Consider the following 22,424-nt stretch of genomic DNA (forward strand, 5'->3'; position numbering starts at 1 on the left):
AATGTTCACCACCAGCTTTGGCTTTCATCCTCTTTCACTGACCAGCCTGGTGAACAAGCCTACAATTTTTCTCTCCTCAACGACCTAGAGCCACCACGTTACCAAATTCATCTCCCCACACGAGATTATTCCTTTCTTTTCTGAATAGGTTGTCTCTGAACAGTTCACATTTTTCTATCCTCAATTTTTACCATGCGCATCTTTTCACATGGGTTCATTCCTCTCGTTGCTGTTTCTTTTCATACTCCACCTATTTCTAACCCTATATTTCCACACGAGTTTATCCATTTATTTTCTGTATACTTTCAAATCATTCACCTTCTGTTCTAAACCTCACTTATTACTATGTTTATCTTTCCAACAAGTTTATCCCTTTCTTCTTTTCTGTATACTTTCAAATCATTCATCTTCTGATCTTAACCTCACTCGTTACTATGTTTATCTTTAAATATCTTACAACTACTAACCAAACTTCTTACTGTGTCCATCTTTTCACCCGCGTCCACACCCCATGTCTTCCTCCCTCCCCTCAGGTCCGCGGGAACAAATGTGGTATGTATGTGTGTTTATCTTTCCAACGAGTTTATTAATTTGTTTTTCCTTTAAGTATCTTGCTACTTCTAACCAAACTTCTTACTATGTCCATCTTTTCACCCGCGTCCACACCCCACGTCTTCCTCCCTCCCCTCAGGCCCGCGGGAACAAATGAACCAAGTCACAGCCTACCTGGACGGCTCGGGGATCTACGGCTCATCCTCCAACGCCACCAGGAACCTGCGGGAGATGCGGGGAGGGCGGCTCATGTCCTCCGCGCCGCCCCAAGCCCACCAGGACCCCGCCACGCCCCCAGACGAGGCGGGGCCTTTCCTGCCCACGGGCCCCTGCGAACACAACGAGGAGAATGTGTGCTATAGGGCAGGTGTGTGGAGGGCTGCTTAGTGGGGGGGAGGTGTGGGGAGGTGATAGTGGGAGAGGTGGGAGGTGATGCTGGAAGAGGGGATGGTGGGGGAGATGATGGTGGTGTGGTGGAGGGGTGAGGTGGTGTTAGGGGGAGGTGTGGTTGATATCGTTGTAGGCCTATGTGTAGTGGTGGCAGTTATAGCAGTGGTAGAAGTTATAATAGTGGTAGTTTGTATTCGTAATTGTTATAGCTAGTGGTAGTGAAATTAGAAGTGAAAGTTAAGGATATTGATACTACTACTACTACTACTACTGCTACATTCGCAACACAGCACAACACTAAGCAACACTCGTCCTTTTTTCTGTCCCAGGCGACGAGAGGGTGAACGAGCAACCGGCCCTCACCTCCCTCAACACTCTATGGCTCCGCGTTCATCAGGGCACCGCGACGAGGCTCTCAGCGCTCAACCCGCACTGGAACGACGAGAGGCTGTTCCAGGTGGGTGTTACGGGAAGAATAGGAAGGCCAGATGTGTGTGTGTATGCCGGGAAGGAGAGAGAATAATGGGGACTGGGGGGGAATGATTGTATAGTGTGTAGGGGGTTCTGTGTAGGGGGTGTAGAGGGAGTGTATGTGAGTGTGGGTGTAAGGGGGTGGTTAGGTTATGTGTATGTGTGTAGGGGATGGGTAGGTGTGTGTTGGGGGAATGTGTGATGGGTGTAATATGTGTTTGTAGTGAAGGGTGGGATGGGTATGGGGGGAAGAGATGTTTGTGTGTGGAAGGGGATGTGTGAGGGGATGGATATGTGTGTGTGTGTGTGTGTGTGTGTGTGTGTGTGTGTGTGTGTGTGTGTGTGTGTGTGTGTGTGTGTGTGTGTTAGACTGAAGTTCAAAAGGATATACAAAAGTTTACCATATACTCTTCTCGTGTGTACATCACTTTGCATCGCTGTTTCTCTTTATTTGTTAGTATGTGTATGTATATATATTTTTCTTACTGACTACCACCACCACCAACAACCACCACCACCACCACCGCCACCAGGAGACTCGCAGGGTAGTCGTGGCCCTTCTGCAGCAGACGACCTACCGTGAGTTCCTGCCAATCATACTCGGAAGGGACAGAATGCTACAGAACAACCTCCTCCCGACGCTTGGCTACGAGAGGACCTACAACCCCAAAGTAGACGCCTCCATCGCCAACGCCTTCGCTACCGCCGCCTTGAGGTTCGTACGGGGAAGAGGATCGAATACCACTGAGGGGGATCCGAGAGTTTTCCCATAGGATTTGAGGGATTTTAAAGACTTTGAGGGAATTTAGGGGGCAAAGTAAGATAAGTTTGGTGGAAGTTGAAGGTAAGGGAACGGTGTGCGGACAGGTTGAGCCAGGTAGAAATAAGGTCAACACGAATTTAAATATAGACGCGGAAAGGGACAGGTCTTAGATGTGTTGTTCTTGTGTTTGATCTCTCTGACATTTCACCTTTTTTATTCAATCTTCCTTTCCTTCCTTTCTTCCCGTCTTCTTTCTTCTTTCCTGTCTCCTCCACCCTCTTCTTCCACCCATCCGATCCTTGTTTTCTTCCCTTCTATTGCTCTTCTCTTCCCCTTCCTCCTTTTTTTTCTACCTTTCTTCCTTTCTTCCCGTCTACTTTCTTCTTTCCTGTCTCCTCCACCCTCTTCTTCCACCCATCCGATCCTTGTTTTCTTCCCTTCTATTGCTCTTCTCTTCCCCTTCCTCCCTTTTTTTTCTACCTTTCTTCCCTTCTTCTACCCCCCTCTTCCTTCCTTTCTTTCCGTCTACTTTCTCCTTTCCTGCCTCCCACACCCTCTTCTTCCACCCCTCCGATCCTTCTTTTCTTCCCTTCTATTCCTCTTTTCCTTCCCTTTCCCTTCCCCTTCCGCACTTTTTTCTTACCCTTCTTCCCTTCTTCTACCCCCTCTTCCTTCCTTTCTTCCCGTCTACTTTCTCCTTTCCTGTCTCCTCCACCCTCTTCTTCCACCCCTCCGATCCTTCTTTTCTTCCCTTCTTTTGCTCTTCTCTTCCTTTCTCTTCCCCTTCCTCCCTTTTTTCTTACCTTTCTTCCCTTCTTCTACCCCCCTCTTCCTTGCTTTCCCCTTCCCCTTCCTCCCTTCTTTACTCCTCCTTTCCTCCCTTCTTCTCTTCTACTCTCTTTCCCATCCTGTCTACTTTCCCTTCAACCTCTTCTTTCTTCCCTCTTTTCCCTCCCTCTCTTCCCTTTCTCTCTTCCCTCTCTCTCTTCTCTCTCTCTCTCTCTCTTTCCTTCTCCTTTTCCCTCCCTCTCTTCCCTTCTCCTGTTCTCTCCCTCTCTCTCCTTCTCCCTCCTCCTTCACCCCCTCCCTCAGGTTCGGACACACGCTGGTTAAGGACCTTCTACACGGTTCCAAGGGTCACGTCGTGCCCCTCACCACCTCCTTCATGGACCCCCACGTGCTGAGGGAGCCGGAGACGGGGCCCTCTGACATCCTGGGGGGCGTGACCGCTACTGACGCAGAGCCCGTGGACGCCTACCTGGTGCCTTCCCTCTCCCACCTGCTCTTCGCCCAGCACGGGGACCACCTGGGGCTCGATCTGATGGCGCTCAATATACAGGTGTGTGGGGAGAGGGAAGAGGGGGTTGGGGGAGGGGGAGGAGGAGTGTATTGGGTGATGAGGGTGAAAAAATGGGTGTTTGTGTGGGGGAGAGGGAAGGGAAGCGAGTATTTGTGTTGAGGGGGCGGTGGAAGGGTGGTGGGAATGGGAGTGTAGGTGATGCGCGTGTCGGAGGGGTTATAATCATGATACTAAATAATAATAATAATAATAATAATAATAATAATAATAATAATAATAATAAAAAAAAAAATAAAAAAAAAAAAAAAAAAAAAAATAATAATAATAATAATAATAATAATAATAATAATAATAATAATAATAATAATAATAATAATAATAATAATAATAATAATAATAATAATAATAATAATAATAATAATAATAATAAATATAATGATAATTCATGGTCTATAGATGTAAAAATATAATTACCGAGTGGCTGAAAATATTAAGTAGGTTTGAGAGGAGCAGTAAGTAGCGGGCTTTTTTTTTCATTATTGTTTTCTTCTTTTTTTTTTTGCGCCCTTGCACTGTCTCCTCTGCTGTAAAAAAAAGGTGCGTAGGACAAAAAAAAGCGTCAAAGCGTAACATAAACATTCTAAGTGAAGAGGAGGACTTGAAATGCTCACAGTGGCGGGAATGGGACTGCGCTTGTTTCTGGCTTGACGGTGATTGGGGCGTTCTTGTGCCTGGCTGCCCTGAGTGGGAGTCTTGTGAAAGTGGTCAGAAGGGGTTGAACTCGTCCGCTGCGATTGGCACGGATTTGGCTTTCAATGATAGCCTGGTCACATACACCCCCAGGTCTTTTTCTGCCTCTGTAGTTGATAGTGGAGAGTTTCCCATGTGGTATTAGTATGCTAGATATCCTCTCCCAAAGTGCATGATTTTACATTTTTCTTCATTGAATTATAGCAGCCACTTTTTGCTCCATTCCTGTAGCTTGGTGATGTCTTCTTGTAGGAAATCCGCAGTCAAGGGGTTAAGATCAAAGGCGTTCTGATAAGTAAGTGGTGCCCAGAATGAATTTGCTGGCCCTCCTCTGAACTATCTCAAGATGTTCTCTTTGGGACCTTGGGTGGCTGTGAGGGAGGAGAACCTGACATTGAAGGCGTGTGTTAGAGTGTGTGTGTGTGTGTGTGTGTGAGGGAGGAGAACCTGACATTGAAGGCGTGTGTTAGAGTGTGTGTGTGTGTGTGTGTGTGTGTGTGTGTGTGTGTGTGTGTGTGTGTGTGTGTACGGGGCTAGAATTCTTCCTTGTTTACATTTGGTTTGCTGGCGGTAGATATACAAATGTGTGTGTGTGTGTGTGTGTGTGTGTGTGTGTGTGTGTGTGTGTACTTGTGGGAAACGGTATAGATGTGTTTGCGCTTGTGTAAGTTTCTTGGTATTTCCTGTATCTTTGCGGGGACTTCGTGGTGCAGTGGTTAGCACACTCGGTTCACAACAGAAGGAGCCCGGGTTCGATTCCCGGGCGGAGTGGAAAAATTTGGGCGGCTTTTCCGATACCCTACGCCCCTGTCCGCCCAGCAGTGAATGGGTACCAGGTATTAATCGGCATGTGACCACAGATGTTGCGCCGACTAAACGAAACTTTCCAACTTTCCTGTATCTTCGTTTTTGCCATTCTCCTTCGTCATTATTCTCTCAAATCCTCTTTCTTTTAGTCTTCTCCGCTAACTTTAGCACTATGCATCATTTCGACTATTTATCTTATTTTGCATTTTTTCAGTTTTTTTATTATATTCTTGCAGGTTGTCTGTTTCGTATGTTCTTAATAACTTAAATTCAGCTATACCATAAAGTCTCCATTGATAGTTTATTTTTTATTTATTTATTAATCTATTTATTATTATTTTTTTTTCCTGCAGCGGGGGCGTGACCACGGGTTGCCGCCCTACGTGGTGTGGCGGCGCGCGTGTGGCCTGCCCATGCCCACCACCTTCACGGACCTCGCCGCCCTCATGCCCGCGCGATACGTCAACCAGTTCGTCGAAGCATATAAGTGAGTCGCCTTGCCCCTCACCACACACACACACACACACACACACACACATATATATATATATATATATATATATAGAGAGAGAGAGAGAGAGAGAGAACTAACTATTTTGGGGGTTTATATCATGGCACAAATTTAGCCCGTCGCTGGTACACGGTAAAGCCACAAATTTGGCCCGTCGTTGCTACCGGGTTAAAGCTTATAAACGCAACATTTCCTTTGTCTTCCCTTAACGTGTGACCTACAAAATACTCAGATTAATCATCACTACCTAAACCTAACATTTCCATTCTCCTCCTTTTTCCCTATTCCTCTTCCCCTCAACCACTCCCACCGCCTTTTTCCTAAACCTAACATTTCCATTCTTTTCCTTTTTCCCTACTCCTCTTCACCTCAACCACCCCCACCGCCCTTTTCCTAAACCTAACATTTCCATTCTCTTCCTTTTTCCCTATTCCTCTTCACCTCAACCACCCCCACCGCCCTTCTCCCCGCTCTCCGTCCCTGCCTTATCGCCTTCTCCTCGCCCTGTGTCTGAAGGAGCGTGGCGGACGTGGACCTGTTCCCCGCGGGCCTGGCAGAGTACCCTTCCTCGAGCAGCTTGCTGGGGCCCACCTTCACCTGTATCCTCACCCAGCAGTTCTCGAGCCTCAAGCACGGCGATCGGTATTGGTACCAGAGCCCCGACCAGCCCTACCCCTTCACGCTGGGTTAGTACACGTAGTAGTAGTAGTAGAGTGGGGTAGTTGTAGTAGAGATGTAAAGTAGAAGAGTAACAATAGATTAATAGTAGTAGTTGAGTAGTGATTCGTTGAGTAATAGCAGTAGGGAAAGTACGACGTGTATGACCATAGGAAAACATGCTAATATAGACGTACATAGACTGATAAAGAACACATCCACAATCATAGTAGAACCTTGGTGCCAGTGCCCAGATTAGCTATACCCGTTCTCTTTAGGTTAGCAGACGTGTGGAAGAAAGTATGGCATGTATGATTAAGAGAAAACGGATTGATATTGACGTAACATAGACGGATAAAGACCAGAGAAGACACTTAAATCTTTGGTACCAGAAGCCAGACCAGCCCTTCTTCTTTTTTCGGTGTGTAAGAAGTTGAAGGTGTGTGACTTTTTATGGGAAAGGAAAGGTACCGAGGGATAGAAGTAGAAATAAGAGAAAAGAAACAGCTGAAAAAATCTACTTCTACAAGCCTTGACGTCGGAGGATACCGGGAAAAGTGACCGAAATAGTTACAGAGGAAAACATCTAAAAACGGGCTGCTAGACACGACGAAATAATCCTGGATAAAGTTGGAGGTTGTTAGTGTCAGAGCCTCGACCAGCCGGCCTTCCCGATCACTAGGCGGGTAAAAGAGATCTGACATGTACTACAAAACAAAGCAGGTTAAAAATAGACCGGTAGACGGACAGCGAAAGGAGACGTATTCCTATAGCCAACTCTGTTCAAACTAACCTCGGATATAAGCCCCTCCCCCTTCCTCCATCAAGCGTATATCGTTGGCCAATCCACACGTAAGCCACGCCCATTCCCTAACTCCAGCTGAATGATGTTGACGATTGCAGGGGAACGCTAGATCTAATCGGGAGTCGCTCGGCTGGTGTGGGTTGGACGTATTTGCAGTGTTGGTGTAAGAAGTCTCCATATAATCAGAAGAGAAAGGAAAGTTATAGATGTGAAGAGTTAGGCGGAAAGTAGGTATTATTCTGACGGGCATGTAGAATGGAAGCAAAGATGTTATATAGAGAAACAGATTGATATTGGACACTAAATATGCTGCCAGATAACTGAGACTTGGGAGAGAAAGTAGAGTTTTCATATAAGATTGGATTGGATTATTAACATTGCACAAGACCACAAGAGAATTTCTATCCACGAAGTTATATGAAGAGAAGGAATTTTGTTAGCATTTAAAAGTGACACTGAAGGGCAGAGAAAGGGTAGGAAGGAAAGAAAGGCATAGTAAAAACAAAACCATATAAAGTTAGTAGAGTCGAGGGCTGGAACTCAAAGCCAGGACGCAGATATAATGTCACTAATGGGTCTGTGTTCTCCCCTTACCCCATGAAGAGAAATAACTTTGTTAGCATTTAAAAGTGATACTGAGGGGGTAGAGAAAGGGTAGAAAGGAAAAAAAGGCATAGTAAAAACAAAACCATATAAAGTTTGTAGATTCGAGGGCTGGAACTCAAAGCCAGGACGCAGATACAATATGTCACCAATGAGTCCGTGTTCTCCCCTTCCCCCTCAGGCCAGCTGGAGAGCCTCGGGAGGGTGACGCTGGCGGGTGTGATGTGCGGCCATCTCCAGCTGTCCAACCTGCAGCCCAACGTGTTCTTCGCCCCCGTCATGCCCGAGTGAGTGGCGCACCTGTTACCTGGAGGCCAACACCCCTTACACGCCCATACACCTTCTTGCACTCCCCTTACACCCCCTCACACACACCCGTACACCTTCTCATACCCCTTACACCCCCTCACACACACCCGTACACCTTCTCATACCCCTTACACCCCCTCACACACACTGTACACCTTCTCATACCTTACACCCCCTCACACACACCGTACACCTTCATCCCCTTACACCCCTCACACACACCCATACACCTTCTCATACCCCTTACATCCTCACACACACCCATACACCTTGTCATACCGCTTACACCCCCTCACACACACCCATACACCTTCTCATACCCCTTACACCCCCTCACACACACCCGTACACCTTCTCATACCCCTTACACTGCCTCACACACACCCATACACCTTCTCATACCCCTTACACCCCCTCACACACACCCTTACACCTTCTCATACCCCTTACACTGCCTCACACACACCCGTACACCTTCTCATACCCCTTACACCCCCTCACACACACCCATACACCTTCTCATACCCCTTACACCCCCTCACACACACCCATACACCTTCTCATACCCCTTACACTGCCTCACACACACCCGTACACCTTCTCATACCCCTTACACTGCCTCACACACACCCGTACACCTTCTCATACCCCTTACACCCCCTCACACACACCGTACCTTCATACCCTTACACCCCCTCACACACCCATACACCTTCTCATACCCCTTACATCCCCTCACACACACCCGTAGACCTTCTCATACCCCTTACATCCCCTCCACACACCCGTACACCTTCTCATACCCTTACACCCCCTCACACACACCTTCTCATACCCCTTACATCCCCTCACACACCGTACACCTTCTCATACCCCTTACACTCCCTCACACACACCCATACACCTTCTCATACCCCTTACACTGCCTCACACACACGTACACCTTCTCATACCCCTTACACCCCTCACACACACATGCACACCTTCTCATACCCCCACATCCCCTCACACACACCCGTACACCTTCTCATACCCCTTACATCCCCTCACACACACCCATACACCTTCTCATACCCCTTACACTGCCTCACACACACCCGTACACCTTCTCATACCCCTTACACCCCCTCACACACACCCGTACACCTTCTCATACCCCTTACAACCCCTCACACACACCCGTACACCTTCTCATACCCCTTACACCCCCACACACCCGTACACCTTCTCATACCCCTTACACTGCCTCACACACACCCGTACACCTTCTCATACCCCTTACACTGCCTCACACACACCCGTACACCTTCTCATACCCCTTACATCCCCTCACACACACCCGTACACCTTCTCATACCCCTTACACACCCTCACACACACCCGTACACCTTCTCATACCCCTTACATCCCCTCACACACCCGTACACCTTCTCATACCCCTTACACTGCCTCACACACACCCGTACACCTTCTCATACCCCTTACATCCCCTCACACACACCCGTACACCTTCTCATACCCCTTACATCCCCTCACACACACCCGTACACCTTCTCATACCCCTTACATCCCCTCACACACACCCGTACACCTTCTCATACCCCTTACACTGCCTCACACACACCCGTACACCTTCTCATACCCCTTACACCCCCTCACACACACACCATTACCTTCTCATACCCCTTACACCCCCTCACACACACCATACACCTTCTCATACCCCTTACATCCCCTCACACACACCTGTACACCTTCTCATACCCTTACATCCCTCACACACACCTGTACACCTTCTCATACCCCTTACACTGCCTCACACACACCTTACACCTTCTCATACCCTTACACCCCTCACACACACCCTTACACCTTCTCATACCCCTTACATCCCCTCACACACACCCGTACACCTTCTCATACCCCTTACACTGCCTCACACACACCCATACACCTTCTCATACCCCTTACAGCCCCTCACACACACCATACACCTTCTCATACCCCTTACACCTCACACACACCCATACACCTTCTCATACCCCTTACACCCCTCACACACACCGTACACCTTCTCATACCTTACACCCCTCACACACACCCGTACACCTTCATACCCCTTACCCCCTCACACACACCATACACCTTCCATACCCCTTACACCCCCCTCACACACACCGTACACCTTCTCATACCCCTTACACCCCTCACACACACCCTTACACCTTCTCATACCCTTACACCCCTCACACACACCCATACACCTTCTCATACCCCCACACCCCCTCACACACCCATACACCTTCTCATACCCTTACACCCCTCACACACACCCATACACCTTCTCATACCCCTTACACCCCCTCACACTCACCCGTACACACCTGCTCATACCCCTTACACCCCCTCACACACACCCGTACACCTTCTCATACCCCTTACACCCCCTCACACACACCCGTACACCTTCTCATACCCCTTACACCCCCTCACACACACCCGTACACCTTCTCATACCCCTTACACCCCCTCACACACACCCATACACCTTCTCATACCCCTTACATCCCCTCACACACACCCGTACACCTTCTCATACCCCTTACAGCCCCTCACACACACCCGTACACCTTCTCATACCCCACCCCTCACACACACCTTACACCTTCTCATACCCTTACACCCCACACACCTTCTCATACCCTTACACCCCCTCACACACACCCATACACCTTCTCATACCCTTACACCCTCACACACACCCGTACACCTTCTCATGCCCCTTACACCCCTCACACACCTGTACACCTTCTCATACCACACCCCCTCACACACACCCATACACCTTCTCATACCCTTACACCCCTCACACACCCCTACACCTTCTCATACCCCTTACACCCCCTCACACACACCCATACACCTTCTCATACCCCTTACACCCCCTCACACACACCAGTACACCTTCTCATACCACTTACACCCCCTCACACACACCCATACACCTTCTCATACCCCTTACACCCCCTCACACACACCTTACACCTTCTCAAACCCCTTACACCACCTCACACCCAACCGTACACCTTCTCAGACCCCTTACATCCCTCACACACACCCATGCACCTTCTCATACCCCTTACATCCCCTCACACACCATACACCTTCTCCTACCCCTTACACCCCTCACACACACCCGTACACCTTCTCATACCCCCATCCCCTCACACACACCCTTACACCTTCTCATGCCCTTACATCCCCTCACACACACCCGTACACCTTCTCATACCCTTACATCCCTCACACACACCCATTACACCTTCTCATACCCCTTACATCCCTCCACACACCATACACCTTCTCATACCCTTACATCCCTCACACACACACACCTTCTCATACCCTTACACCCTCACACACACACCTTTCTCCTTACATCCCTCACACACACCCATACACCTTCTCATACCCTTACACCCCTCACACACACCGTACACCTTCTCATACCCTTACACCCCTCACACACACCGTACACCTTCTCATACCCCTTACACCCCTCACACACACCCATGCCTTCTCATACCCCTTACACCCCCTCACACACACCCGTACACCTTCTCATACCCCTTACACCCCCTCACACACACCCGTACACCTTCTCATACCCCTTACACCCCCTAACACACACCAGTACACCTTCTCATACCCTTACCCCCTCACACACACCCATACCTTCTCATACCCTTACACCCCCTCACACACCCTTATACCCCCTCACACACCCCTTCTCATACCTTACACCCCTCACACACACCTTCTCATACCCCTTACACCCTCACACACCTTCATACCCCTTACACCCCTCACACACACCTGCCTTCTCCTTTCCCCTTACATCCCCTTACACCCCCTTACACCCCCTTACACTCCTCTTACACTTGCACCCCTTACACTCCTCCACACCCCCTTACACTCCCTTTAGGACCCCCTTACACTCCCCTTACACACCCCTACGCAACCTTACATCACTCTACACTCCCTTACACAAACTTACACGTCCCTTACACTCTCTTACACTCCCCTTACAACCTCATACACCTGCCATGCACTCTCCTTACACCCCCTTACACTCCTCTACACACCCTTACACAACCTTGCACCCCCTTACACTCCCCTTAGCACCCCATTACACTTCCCCTTAGCACCCTTACACAACCTTGCACACCCTTACACTCCTCTTAGCACCCCCCTTATACTCCTCTACACACCCTTACACAACCTTGCCCCCTCCCTCTTAGCACCTTTACACTCCTCTACACACCCTTACACAACCTTGCACCCCCTTACACTCCCCTTAGCACCCCCTTACACTCCCCTTAGCACCCTTACACAACCTTGCACCCCCTTACACTCCCCTTAGCACCCCCTTACACTCCCCTTAGCACCCCCTTACACTCCTCTACACACCCTTACACAACCTTGCACCCCTTTACACTCCCCTTAGCACCCCCTTACACTCCCCTTTCACACCCCTACACAACCTTGCACCTTCCTTTTTCTCTTCCTTTCTCCTTTTATTTCGTTCATTAAGTTTTTTTTCGTTTTGTTTGATATCCTCGTGTGTTGATTCATCCCGAGGCGCCGGTAAGGACTTCAAAAGGACTTATATCACGGGGATCCCTTTGGTTGGACGTTAGTGAAGAAGATGAATTAGAAGAAGGAGGAGGAGAAGAGAGGTAGGAGGAGGTGGAGGAGGAGGAGATTAGTTGAAGAAGAGGAAGAAGAAGAAGCTGAAGAAGATGATGAAGAAGGTGAAGAAGATGAAGAAGAAGAAGGAGAAGAAGAAGATGAAGAAGATGAAGAAGATGAAGAAGATGAAGAAGAAGAAGAAGAAGAAGAAGAAGAAGAAGAAGAAGAAGAAGAAGAAGATGAAGATGAAGACGATGGAGATGAAGATGAAGATGAAGGGGAAGAAGAAGATGAAGAAGATGAAGAAGATGAAGAAGATGAAGAAGATGAAGAAGATGAAGAAGATGAAGAAGATGAAGAAGTTGAAGAAGCAGAAGATGAAGAAGCTGAAGAAGTAGAAGAAGAAGATGAAGAAGATGAAGAAGATGATGAAGATGATGAAGATGAAGAAGAAGAAGAAGATGAAGAAGAAGAAGAAGATGAAGAAGAAGAAGAAGAAGAAGATGAAGAAGAAGATGAAGAAGAAGAAGAAGAAGATGAAAAAGAAGAAGAAAAAAAGAAAAAGAAGAAAAAAAGAAAAAAAAAAGGTGAAGAAGATGAAGAAGAAAAAAAAAAAGAAAAAGAAGAAAAAGAAGAAAAAGGTGAAAAAGATGAAGACGATGAAGAAGATAATAATAATAATGCTCCTGTCTGTGTAGGCCCGGGTTCGAATCCACGGCAAAGTATTGAGAAAAGATTTATCCTCCCCAAAAGCATCTATTTCTCATGTGTGCTTCGAGGAGTGGAAAAAAAACACCACGATTTATTATTTTGTTTACTTTATTAGTTGCGGGCCTTTTTTTGTTGATGTTGTTGTTGTTGTTGTTGTTGTTGTTGGTGGTGGTGGTGGTCAAATTATTTTCCTTGACAATTATTTTTCTTGTTATTCTTGGTCTTCATTTTCTTATTATTTCTTGACTAATTACTCTTCATTATGTTTTTTTTTTTTTGTTATTCTTGTTTTTCATTTTGTTATCCGTGACTTTCTTTTCTTTGTAATTATTTTCATCACTGACATTTTCTTTCCTTTTCTATATATTTTTTTTCTAATCGTTATCTTCAGTTTGGTAGAGTTATCCATGACTTGCTATTTTTTTCCTTGCTTTTCATTCATTTCCTCTTCTTCTTCCTCTTTCTCTACCCTTCTCTTCCCTCTCTCTTGCTTTTCCTCCTCTGTTTCTTCCTCTACATCTCTTCTCCTTCTATCTCCATCATTTCTGCTTCCCATTATGATTTGCTTTTTCCGTTTTTCTCTTTCGTTTTTTAATTCCTGGTCTTCAGTTTGTTCAGTTCCTGTTCCTGTTTTTCTTCTTCGTTTTCCATTTCCTTCTGTTTTTTTCTTCTTTCTTCTCTTTCTTCTGTTCTTCTTTCGCCATCTCTGCCTGTTTTTTTTTTTCTTCTTCTTTCTCCTGTTTTTTTCTTCTTTCTCCTCCTGTTCTTGTTTTGCCTTCTCTGCCTGTTTTTTTCTTCCTCTTTCGCCTTCTCCTGTTTTTTTTTTTCTTCTTTTTCCTCCTCCTCCTGTCCTTCTTTCGCCTTCTCCTGTTTTTTTTCTTCTTTTTCCTCTTCCTGTCCTTCTTTCGCCTTCTCTGCCCGTTCTTTTTCTTCTTCTCTCTCCTCCTCCTGTTCTTCTTTCGCCTTCTCTGCCCGTTCTTTTTCTTCTTCTCTCTCCTCCTCCTGTTCTTCTTTCGCCTTCTCTGCCCGTTCTTTTTCTTCTTCTCTCTCCTCCTCCTGTTCTTCTTTCGCCTTCTGTTTTTTTCTTCTTTCTCCTCCTTCTCCTCCTGTTCTTCTTTTGCGTTCTCTGCCTGTTTTTTCTTCTTTCTTCTTATCCTGTTTTTTCTTCTTTCTCCTCCTCCTCCTGTCTTTTTTTCCCCTTTTCTGCCTGTTTTTTTCTTTTTCTTTCGCCTTTTCCTGTTTTTTCTTCCTATCTCCTTCTCCTTCACACTTTTCTTGTCCTTGTTTTCCTCGTCCTCCTCGTCTCATTTGTACTCTTTGTCTTTTTCCTCCTCTTTATTATTTTCCCGATCCCTAATTTTTTTTTTTGTCTCTCTCTTTCACCTCAGGAATCCGCTACTGCCCTGCGCCCAGTACCCACAACTTGACTTTAGCCCATGGAAGGAGGAGATAATTAGACCCACACCCACGCCAGCACCCACGCCAGCACCCACGCCAGCACCCACAACCACGCCCCCAACCACAACCACCACCACCACCACCACCACAACAACAACAACAACAACACCAGCCCCAACACCAGCCCCAACACCAGCCCCAACACCAGCCCCAACACCAGCCCCAACACCAGCCCCAACACCAGCCCCAACACCAGCCCCAACACCAGCCCCAAAGCCAGCCCCAACAGCAGCCCCAACTCCAGCCCCAAAACCCGCGCCCACACCCGCCCCCTCACCGGACCCAAGGTAAGCAATGACCGTCTTGGGGCTGTTTAGGACGAGGCAATCAAGTCGTCACAGCTGTTAGGCCTTGAGCGGAGATGAGGGAAGGAGGGAAGGAGAGAGGGATATGAGGGTGTGAGAGAATGAGAGGAGGAGAATGAGGGAGGTATGGTGAGAGTGAGGGAGAGGTAGAGGAATAGAGAGGGAGAAACGGAATAAAGGATGTATGGTGGGGATGAAAGAGGGAGAAAGAGAGAGAGGGATAGAGAGAACGGTAAGGAAGAAGGGAGACTAGTGAGCATAAGGGATAGAAAGGCAATCACAGAGAGGGATGATATATGTGGTAAGTATATGGGACAGAAGGAGAGGACGAGGGATGGATGGCTAGAGAAAGAAAGAGGAAGAGGAGATTGATGGGGTAGGGAGTGCAAGTATATAGAAATGAAAGGAGATACAGAGGAAGAGGAAGAACAGATGAAGTGAGGAAGGATGAAGGAAGGGAAAGAGAGAGGGCGGAGGAAACGGAAAAAAATTGGATATATAGATGGTAAGAACGACTACTACTACTACTACTACTACTACTACCACTACTACCACTACCATTACTACTACCATTACTACTACTATCATTACTACTACTACCACCACCATCACCACCACTACCCAAAAATCTGCTCCTTCATTAAAAAAAAAACCGGGACAGAAAGATGTTAGACTAGACGAAATATTTAAGGGCAGGTATCCAGGTGTCCGCTAATGATGTGGGGGGCAAAATGGGACAGGTGAGGTGTGAATAATGAGATAGAGGTGAATATATACGTCAAATCTAGGAAACTTGACGTGAATTCTTATTAATCTGATTTTTTTCTTTTTCTTTTTTTTTTCTTTTCGTCATCGTCGTCGTCATCATCCTCAAACTCGTCATCCTCCTTATCATCGTTGTGGTTGTCATTGTTTTCCTATTTATCCTTTTTTTTCTTTGTCTGTTATCCTTCTCCGCGTCCTCCTCCTCCTCTTCCTTTGTTCCTATTTCTTCATTATCCTTTTCGTTTTCTTTATCCTCCCGTCTGTTATCATCCTCGTCTTCCTCCTCTTCTTCCTCTTCTTCTTCCTCTTCCTTCTCTATTCCTATTCCCCCATTTTCCTTCCTATTCTCTCTTTCTCCCTATTTCTTCATTATTCTATTCGTTTTCTTTGTTCTCCTTCTGTTATCATCCTCTTCCTCCTCCTCTTCTTCCTCTTCCTTCTCCTCTATTCCTATTCCCCCATTTTCCTTCCTATTTTCTCTTTCTCCATTTCTTCATTATCCTTTTCGTTTTCTTTATCCTCCCGTCTGTTATCATCCTCGTCTTCCTCCTCTTCTTCCTCTTCCTTCTCCTCTATTCCTATTCCCTCATTTTCCTTCCTATTCTCTCTCTCTCTCTCTCTGTCTCTCCCTCTCCCCTCTGTCTCTTTTTCTCCCCTTTTGTACTCATGTCTTCCCCTCTTTTTTCCTTCTCTTCTTCTCCCTCTTACTTTCATCCTTTTTTTTCTCTTCCCTCTTTCTTACTTCTCCTTTATGTCTTCCTCTACATCATTCTCCTACTAATTCTAACATTGCTTGCTTTTAATCTTTCATCTTTTATCTGTTTCTCTTCCTCCTCTTTCTCTTCCTCCTCCTCTTCTTCCTCCTCCTTCTCTTACTCTACGTCTACTTACCTACGTTTTATATCATTATCTGTTTATTATCTTTCATTGCTATCTGTTTTTCTTCCTCCTCCTCCTCCTCCTCCTCCTCCTTCTCCTCATCTTTCTCCTACTTTATCCAACATCACCTGCTTCTGACCTTCCATTTCCCTCTATCTTATTCTGTTCCTTTTCCTCCTTTCTTTTTTTCTCTTCTACTTTACTGTTTTTTTTTCTATCTTTCGTCCGTATCTGTTCCTCGTTCTACTTTTCCTCCTCCTCGTCATCTTCCTCTCTTCCTCGTCATCTTCCTCTCTTCCTCGTCATCTTCCTCTCTTCCTCGTCATCTTCCTCTCTTCCTCGTCATCTTCCTCTCTTCCTCATCATCTTCCTCTCTTCCTCGTCATCTTCCTCTCTTCCTCATCATCTTCCTCTCTTCCTCGTCATCTTCCTCTCTTCCTCGTCATCTTCCTCTCTTCCTCGTCATCTTCCTCTCTTCCTCGTCATCGTCCTTCTCATCTTCTTGTTGCGCCGACTAAACGAAACTTTCCAACTTTTCTCATCTTCTTCATCATCATCGTCGTCATCAGCCCCATGGAGTGCGTCGGGGTGGGACTCTGGGCTAAGTTGCCGGGCCTTGACAAGTGGTGTGCCCAAAACTGCTTCCATGTCCCGCCCTTCTGCCCTCCCACCCACTGTATCTGCCGCCCCCGCCCGCACCCCCAGCACCTCCACCCCCAGCACCTCCACCCCCACCACCACCACCCCCACCACCACCACCACCACCCCGACCAACACCAGGAACCCAACCCCTACCTCTGATCGCCACTTTCAACACCATTCTCATCACCGCCGCAGTCGTCACCTCCGCTCGTAACAGGATGATCATGACCGCTACCTCCATCACCATCACCACCACCATCACAGCAATTGTCCTCACGTCAATCCACCACACCCCTCTCCAGCGCGCGCCGCACCACCAACGCCGTCAACCACACCACCACCTGCCAGCGCCGCCACCGCCAACGCCGACACCTACCTCCGCCCTCTCGTCCTTGGCTTAGTTCACTTCCTCCTCTTATTGTTTTTCTTCTTCGTTTTCCATTTCCTGTTTTTTCCACTTCTTTTTCTCTCCTTTTCCTCCTTTTTCCACTTCTTTTTCTCTCCTTTTCCTCCTTTTTCCACTTCTTTTTCTCTCCTTTTCCTCCTTTTTCCACTTCTTTTTCTCTCCTTTTTCTCTCCTTTTCCTCCTTTTTCCACTTCTTTTTCTCTCCTTTTCCTCCTTTTTCCACTTCTTTTTCTCTCCTTTTCCTCCTTTTTCCACTTCTTTTTCTTTCCTTTTCCTCCTTGTTATCTTCATTTTCGAGTTCCTCTTGTTCTCTTTTTTCACTTCCTACTCTTTTTCTTCTTCGTTTTTCATTTCCTGTTTTTTCCACTTCTTTTTCTCTCCTTTTCCTCCTTGTTTTCTTCTTCATTTTCCAGCTTCTCTTGTTTTCTTTTTTTCTCCTTTTCCTCCTTGTTATCTTCGTTTTCCAGCTTCTCTTGTTTTCTTTTTTTTCTCCTTTTCCTCCTTGTTATCTTCGTTTTCCAGCTTCTCTTGTTTTCTTTTCTTCTCCTTTTCCTCTTTGTTATCTTCTTCATTTTCCAGCTTCTCTTGTTTTCTTTTTTTCTCCTTTTCCTCCTTCTTGTTACCCTCTTCATTCTCCATCTTCTTTTTTTCTTCTTTCTTTCTCCTTTTCCTTCTTCTCACCTTTCTTCTCCCTCTTGTCCTGGTTTTCCTTGTTCTCATTTGTCTCACTTCTTCTCATCTTTGTCCTTCACCTTCTTTCCCCTCCTCCTGTTCGGCCTCTTCCTTCTCTTTGTTATTTCCTCTTCAACGTCCTCTTCTTCGTCATCTTCCTCCTCGCCTTCCTATTCCTCTTAGCCCACTCATTGCCATCTTCCTCCTGCTCCTCCTTTATCCTTTTATCGTCCGTATCTTCGTCCTTTCCTTCGCTTTCGCCTTCCTTCTCCCTTATCATCTTCACAACCGCCGCCGCCGCCTCCATCGCCTGCCGCCACCACCACCTTCACCACCACCACCCCCTGCAGCTGCCAGATTGTTTAGTAATTATTTGTGAAGGTTGTGATTAACGTGTAAGTACTGAAGTTGTTTTTTTACGCTTCCCGCTTTACCGAATATGAGAAGAAATCACGCGTTTGTTTGTGCTGAGCATTTGTTGTTTGTAAATATTATGGCTTTCTGTACAAAAAAAATAAAAAAAGACATGTTAGTTGTGTAGCGTTTCTTCGCCAGCCTGTCCTCTGTTAAGTTATTGTTTGAAATATTATGGCTTTCTGTACAAAAAAAAAATAAAAAGACATGATAGTTGTGTAGCGTTTCTTCGCCAGCCTGTCCTCTGTTAAATTATTGTTAGCGTTAAGTTTGCCTTTTTTTTATAGCGGGCATTGTACACCTGTGGAGAATTAATTAACCTGTTTTTGTTAATTGTTTCACCTGTAGGAATCAACCAACATTTTCCTCTTTCTCCTCTTCCTATCCTCTTGTTGGTGTTTCTCTTCTGCTTTTCCTCTTACTTCTTCTTTTTTCTCCTATTATTCTTTCTATCCTCTTGTCTTCTCCTCCTCTTACTAATTTCACCTTTTGAACGAACACTGTAATGATATGTAGGGAACTAATTAACCTGTTCTGTACCTGTGTTTTGGGTGTTGTTTCTTTGTGTGATGTCTGTCTGAGGTAAATGATTATATTCGTGTTAATTTTGCCTTTCTAATGGGCTTTTGGTATTTCTTTTCTTTTCTTGCTTATTTCTTTTCTTTCTTATTTCTTTCTTTTCTTTCTTATTTCTTTCTTTTCTTTCTTTCTTATTTCTTTCTTTCTTTCTTATTTCTTTCTTATTTCTTTCTTATTTCTTTCCTTTCCTTTCCTTTCCTTTCCTTTCCTTTCCTTTCCTTTCCTTTCCTTTTCTTTTCTTTTCTTTTCTTTTCTTTTCTTTTCTTTCTCATTTCTTATAGTATGTTGGGGATGAATGAACCTTTCCTCTACCTGTCTTTCTACCTGTGATTAGTGTATTCTCTACCTGTGTTTTGTGTTAGGCCTTCCAGCGTGATGTCTAACTGAGGTAAATGGTTATATTCGTGTTAATTTTGCCTTTCTAATTGGCATTGTTATGGTATGTTGGGGATGAATGGACCTTTCCTCTACCTATCTTTCTACCTGTTATTAGTGTCCTCTACCTGTGTTCAAGTTCAAGCTTATTTTCTCTCTCCTTGACCTTAATCTGACCTTTCTTAAATAACATCTTTTAGCTTCTCTCCTCCATCTCTCCTCTCCTTCTTTTATCATGCATCTCCTCTTTGTTCTCCTCTTTCCTCTTTCTCTTGATAGTGTTTCTTTTCTACTCTTTCTTTTTTCTCTTACTCTTCCTCTTTATTTTTTTCTCTTATTATCTTATTATTGTCTTCGGTAAACTGTTATTATTATTGTCAAGTTCGCCTTCGTAAAGAGCATTGTTTTGTTCAGTATTTATCATCGTGTTCTTTGTCTTGTTTTCACCTGTTGAAATTAATTAACCTGTCCGCTACTTGTGTTTTGAGTGATGTCCGTCTTCGGTAAACTGTATTTATCATTATTGTCAAGTTCACCTTCGTAAAGAGCATTGTTCCTGTTCGGTACTTATCATCGTGTTCCCTATCTTGTTTTTACCTGTTGAGATTAATTAACCTGTCCGCTACTTGTGTTTTGAGTGATGTCTGTCTTCGTTAAACTGTATTTATCATTATTGTCAAGTTCGCCTTCGTTAAGAGCATTGTTTTGTTCAGTATTTATCATCGTGTTCTTTGTCTTGTTTTTTACCTTTTTACCTTTTGAAATTAATTAACCTGTCCGCTACTTGTGTTTTGAGTGATGTCTGTCTTTGGTAAATGATATTCTTTGTCAAGTTCGCCTTCGTCAAGAGCATTGTTTTGTTCAGTATTTATCATCGTGTTCTTTGTCTTGTTTTTACCTGTTGAAATTAATTAACCTGTCCGCTACTTGTGCTCTGAGTGATGTCCGTCTTCGGTAAACTGTTATCATTATTGTCAAGTTCACCTTCGTAACGGTACTTGTTCCTTGTGGGGATTGCTTAACCCGTAGCGTATATGTGTTTCTTCCTATTCTACCTGTTAGGATTTAATTAACATGTCATCTACCTGTGTTTTGTGTACGGTGTCCTTGCGTGATAATCATTCTACTCTTTCTCTGTCTTGTCATCTACCTGTGTTTTGCGTGATAATCATTCTACTCTTCCTGTCTTGTCATCTACCTGTGTTTTGCGTGATAATCATTCTACTCTTTCTCTGTCTTGTCATCTACCTGTGTTTTGCGTGATAATCATTCTACTCTTCCTGTCTTCTCCTCTACCTCTTAGTTGGTGATGGTGGTGATAGAGGTGATGGTGATGAAAGAGAGAGCACTATCACCACCACCACCATCACCACCACTATCACCACCACCACCACCTCACAGTTTCCGCTCAAGTTCAAGTTCAAGCTTATTTTTTTTCTCTCCCTGACCTTAATCTGACCTTTCTTGAATAACCTCTTTTAGCTTCTCTCCTCCACCTCTCCTCTTCTCCTTTTATCGCACGCCTCCTCTTTCTTCTCTTCCTCTCCTCTCGGTGCTTTCTTCTCCTATCCTTTTTTTTTTTCTCTTTTTCTATCATTCTTTCTAAATTTTTGTCTTCTCCTATCATGTATTTCCTCTTTCTCCTCTTCCTCTTGACGGTGTTTCTCTTCTGCTTTTCCTCTTACTTCTTCTTTTCTTCTATTATTCTTCCTATCTTCTTGTCTTCTCCTACATGTGTTTCCTCTTTCTCCTCTTCCTCTCCTCTTGATGGTGTTCCTCTTCTGCTTTTCCTCTTACTTCTCCTTTTTTTTTCTCCTATTACTCTTCCTTCCTCTTGTCTTCTCCTCCTCTTACTAATTTCACCTTTTAAACGAACACTGTAATGCTATGTAAGGCAGCTAATTAACCTATCCTGTACCTGTGTTTTGCGTACGATCTCCTCACGTAGCGTCTGCAATCTGAGCTCGTTTGCGTCCTTACGAGCTACAAAAATCTACTAATTGTGTAACTTTTCGTAAACTCCGCCTCGAGAAGTTTGTCCCTACGAAGATGAAGTTTGTCCGTAAGTATGTTCATTTGCTTACCTTCTTGTTCCCCATGTGTGTGTGTGTGTGTGTGTGTGTGTGTGTGTGTGTGTGTGTGTGTGTGTGTGTGTGTGTGTGTGTGTGTGTGTGTGTGTCGGGTCGTTGTAATATAATAAATACTGACGTGTGATTTGATTTGTTTTTTCTCTTTCTTTTATTCTTAGACGTATTCGTGGAGTTTCAGTTACGTTAGGGTGGAGAAAAGGAGGAAGAGGAAGAGGAGGAGGAGATGGAGAAAGGCGTAGGAGAGTAGGAGGCGAAAGAAAGAATAGAAAGTGAAAGAGGAGGAGGGGATAAAAAAATAGAAAAAGGCGAAAGAACAGGAAGAGGAAGAATAGGAAAAGGAATAAGCGAAATAATAGGAATAGAGAGAAACAAAGAAAGAGGAAGAGGCGAAAAGGTTTGAAGCGAAAGAGGAGGAAGGGAAAAAATGGGAAAAGGCGAAAGAACAGGAAGAGGAAGAACAGGAAAAGGAATAAGCGAAAATAGGAATAGAGAGAAACAAGGAAAGAGGAAGAGGCGAA

General features: G+C 45.4%; 1 protein-coding gene across 1 annotated transcript in view; it reads left to right on the forward strand.

Annotated features, from left to right (window-relative positions):
* Positions 1 to 17,657, forward strand: part of LOC127005597 (chorion peroxidase-like) — a 61,509-nt gene extending 43,852 nt beyond the window's left edge. The window contains exons 7-15 of the mRNA XM_050874550.1: positions 692 to 919; positions 1,272 to 1,399; positions 1,947 to 2,128; positions 3,269 to 3,515; positions 5,387 to 5,520; positions 6,061 to 6,230; positions 7,791 to 7,896; positions 14,710 to 15,066; positions 17,298 to 17,657. Coding sequence (XP_050730507.1) covers positions 692 to 919; positions 1,272 to 1,399; positions 1,947 to 2,128; positions 3,269 to 3,515; positions 5,387 to 5,520; positions 6,061 to 6,230; positions 7,791 to 7,896; positions 14,710 to 15,066; positions 17,298 to 17,529 — 1,784 coding nt within the window. The 3' untranslated portion in view covers positions 17,530 to 17,657. The remainder of the gene's footprint in view (positions 1 to 691; positions 920 to 1,271; positions 1,400 to 1,946; positions 2,129 to 3,268; positions 3,516 to 5,386; positions 5,521 to 6,060; positions 6,231 to 7,790; positions 7,897 to 14,709; positions 15,067 to 17,297) is intronic.
* Positions 17,658 to 22,424: the final 4,767 nt, after the last annotated feature.

This window comes from Eriocheir sinensis, chromosome 30, assembly GCF_024679095.1.
Source record: "Eriocheir sinensis breed Jianghai 21 chromosome 30, ASM2467909v1, whole genome shotgun sequence".
Classification (NCBI taxonomy): Eukaryota; Metazoa; Arthropoda; class Malacostraca; order Decapoda; family Varunidae; genus Eriocheir; species Eriocheir sinensis.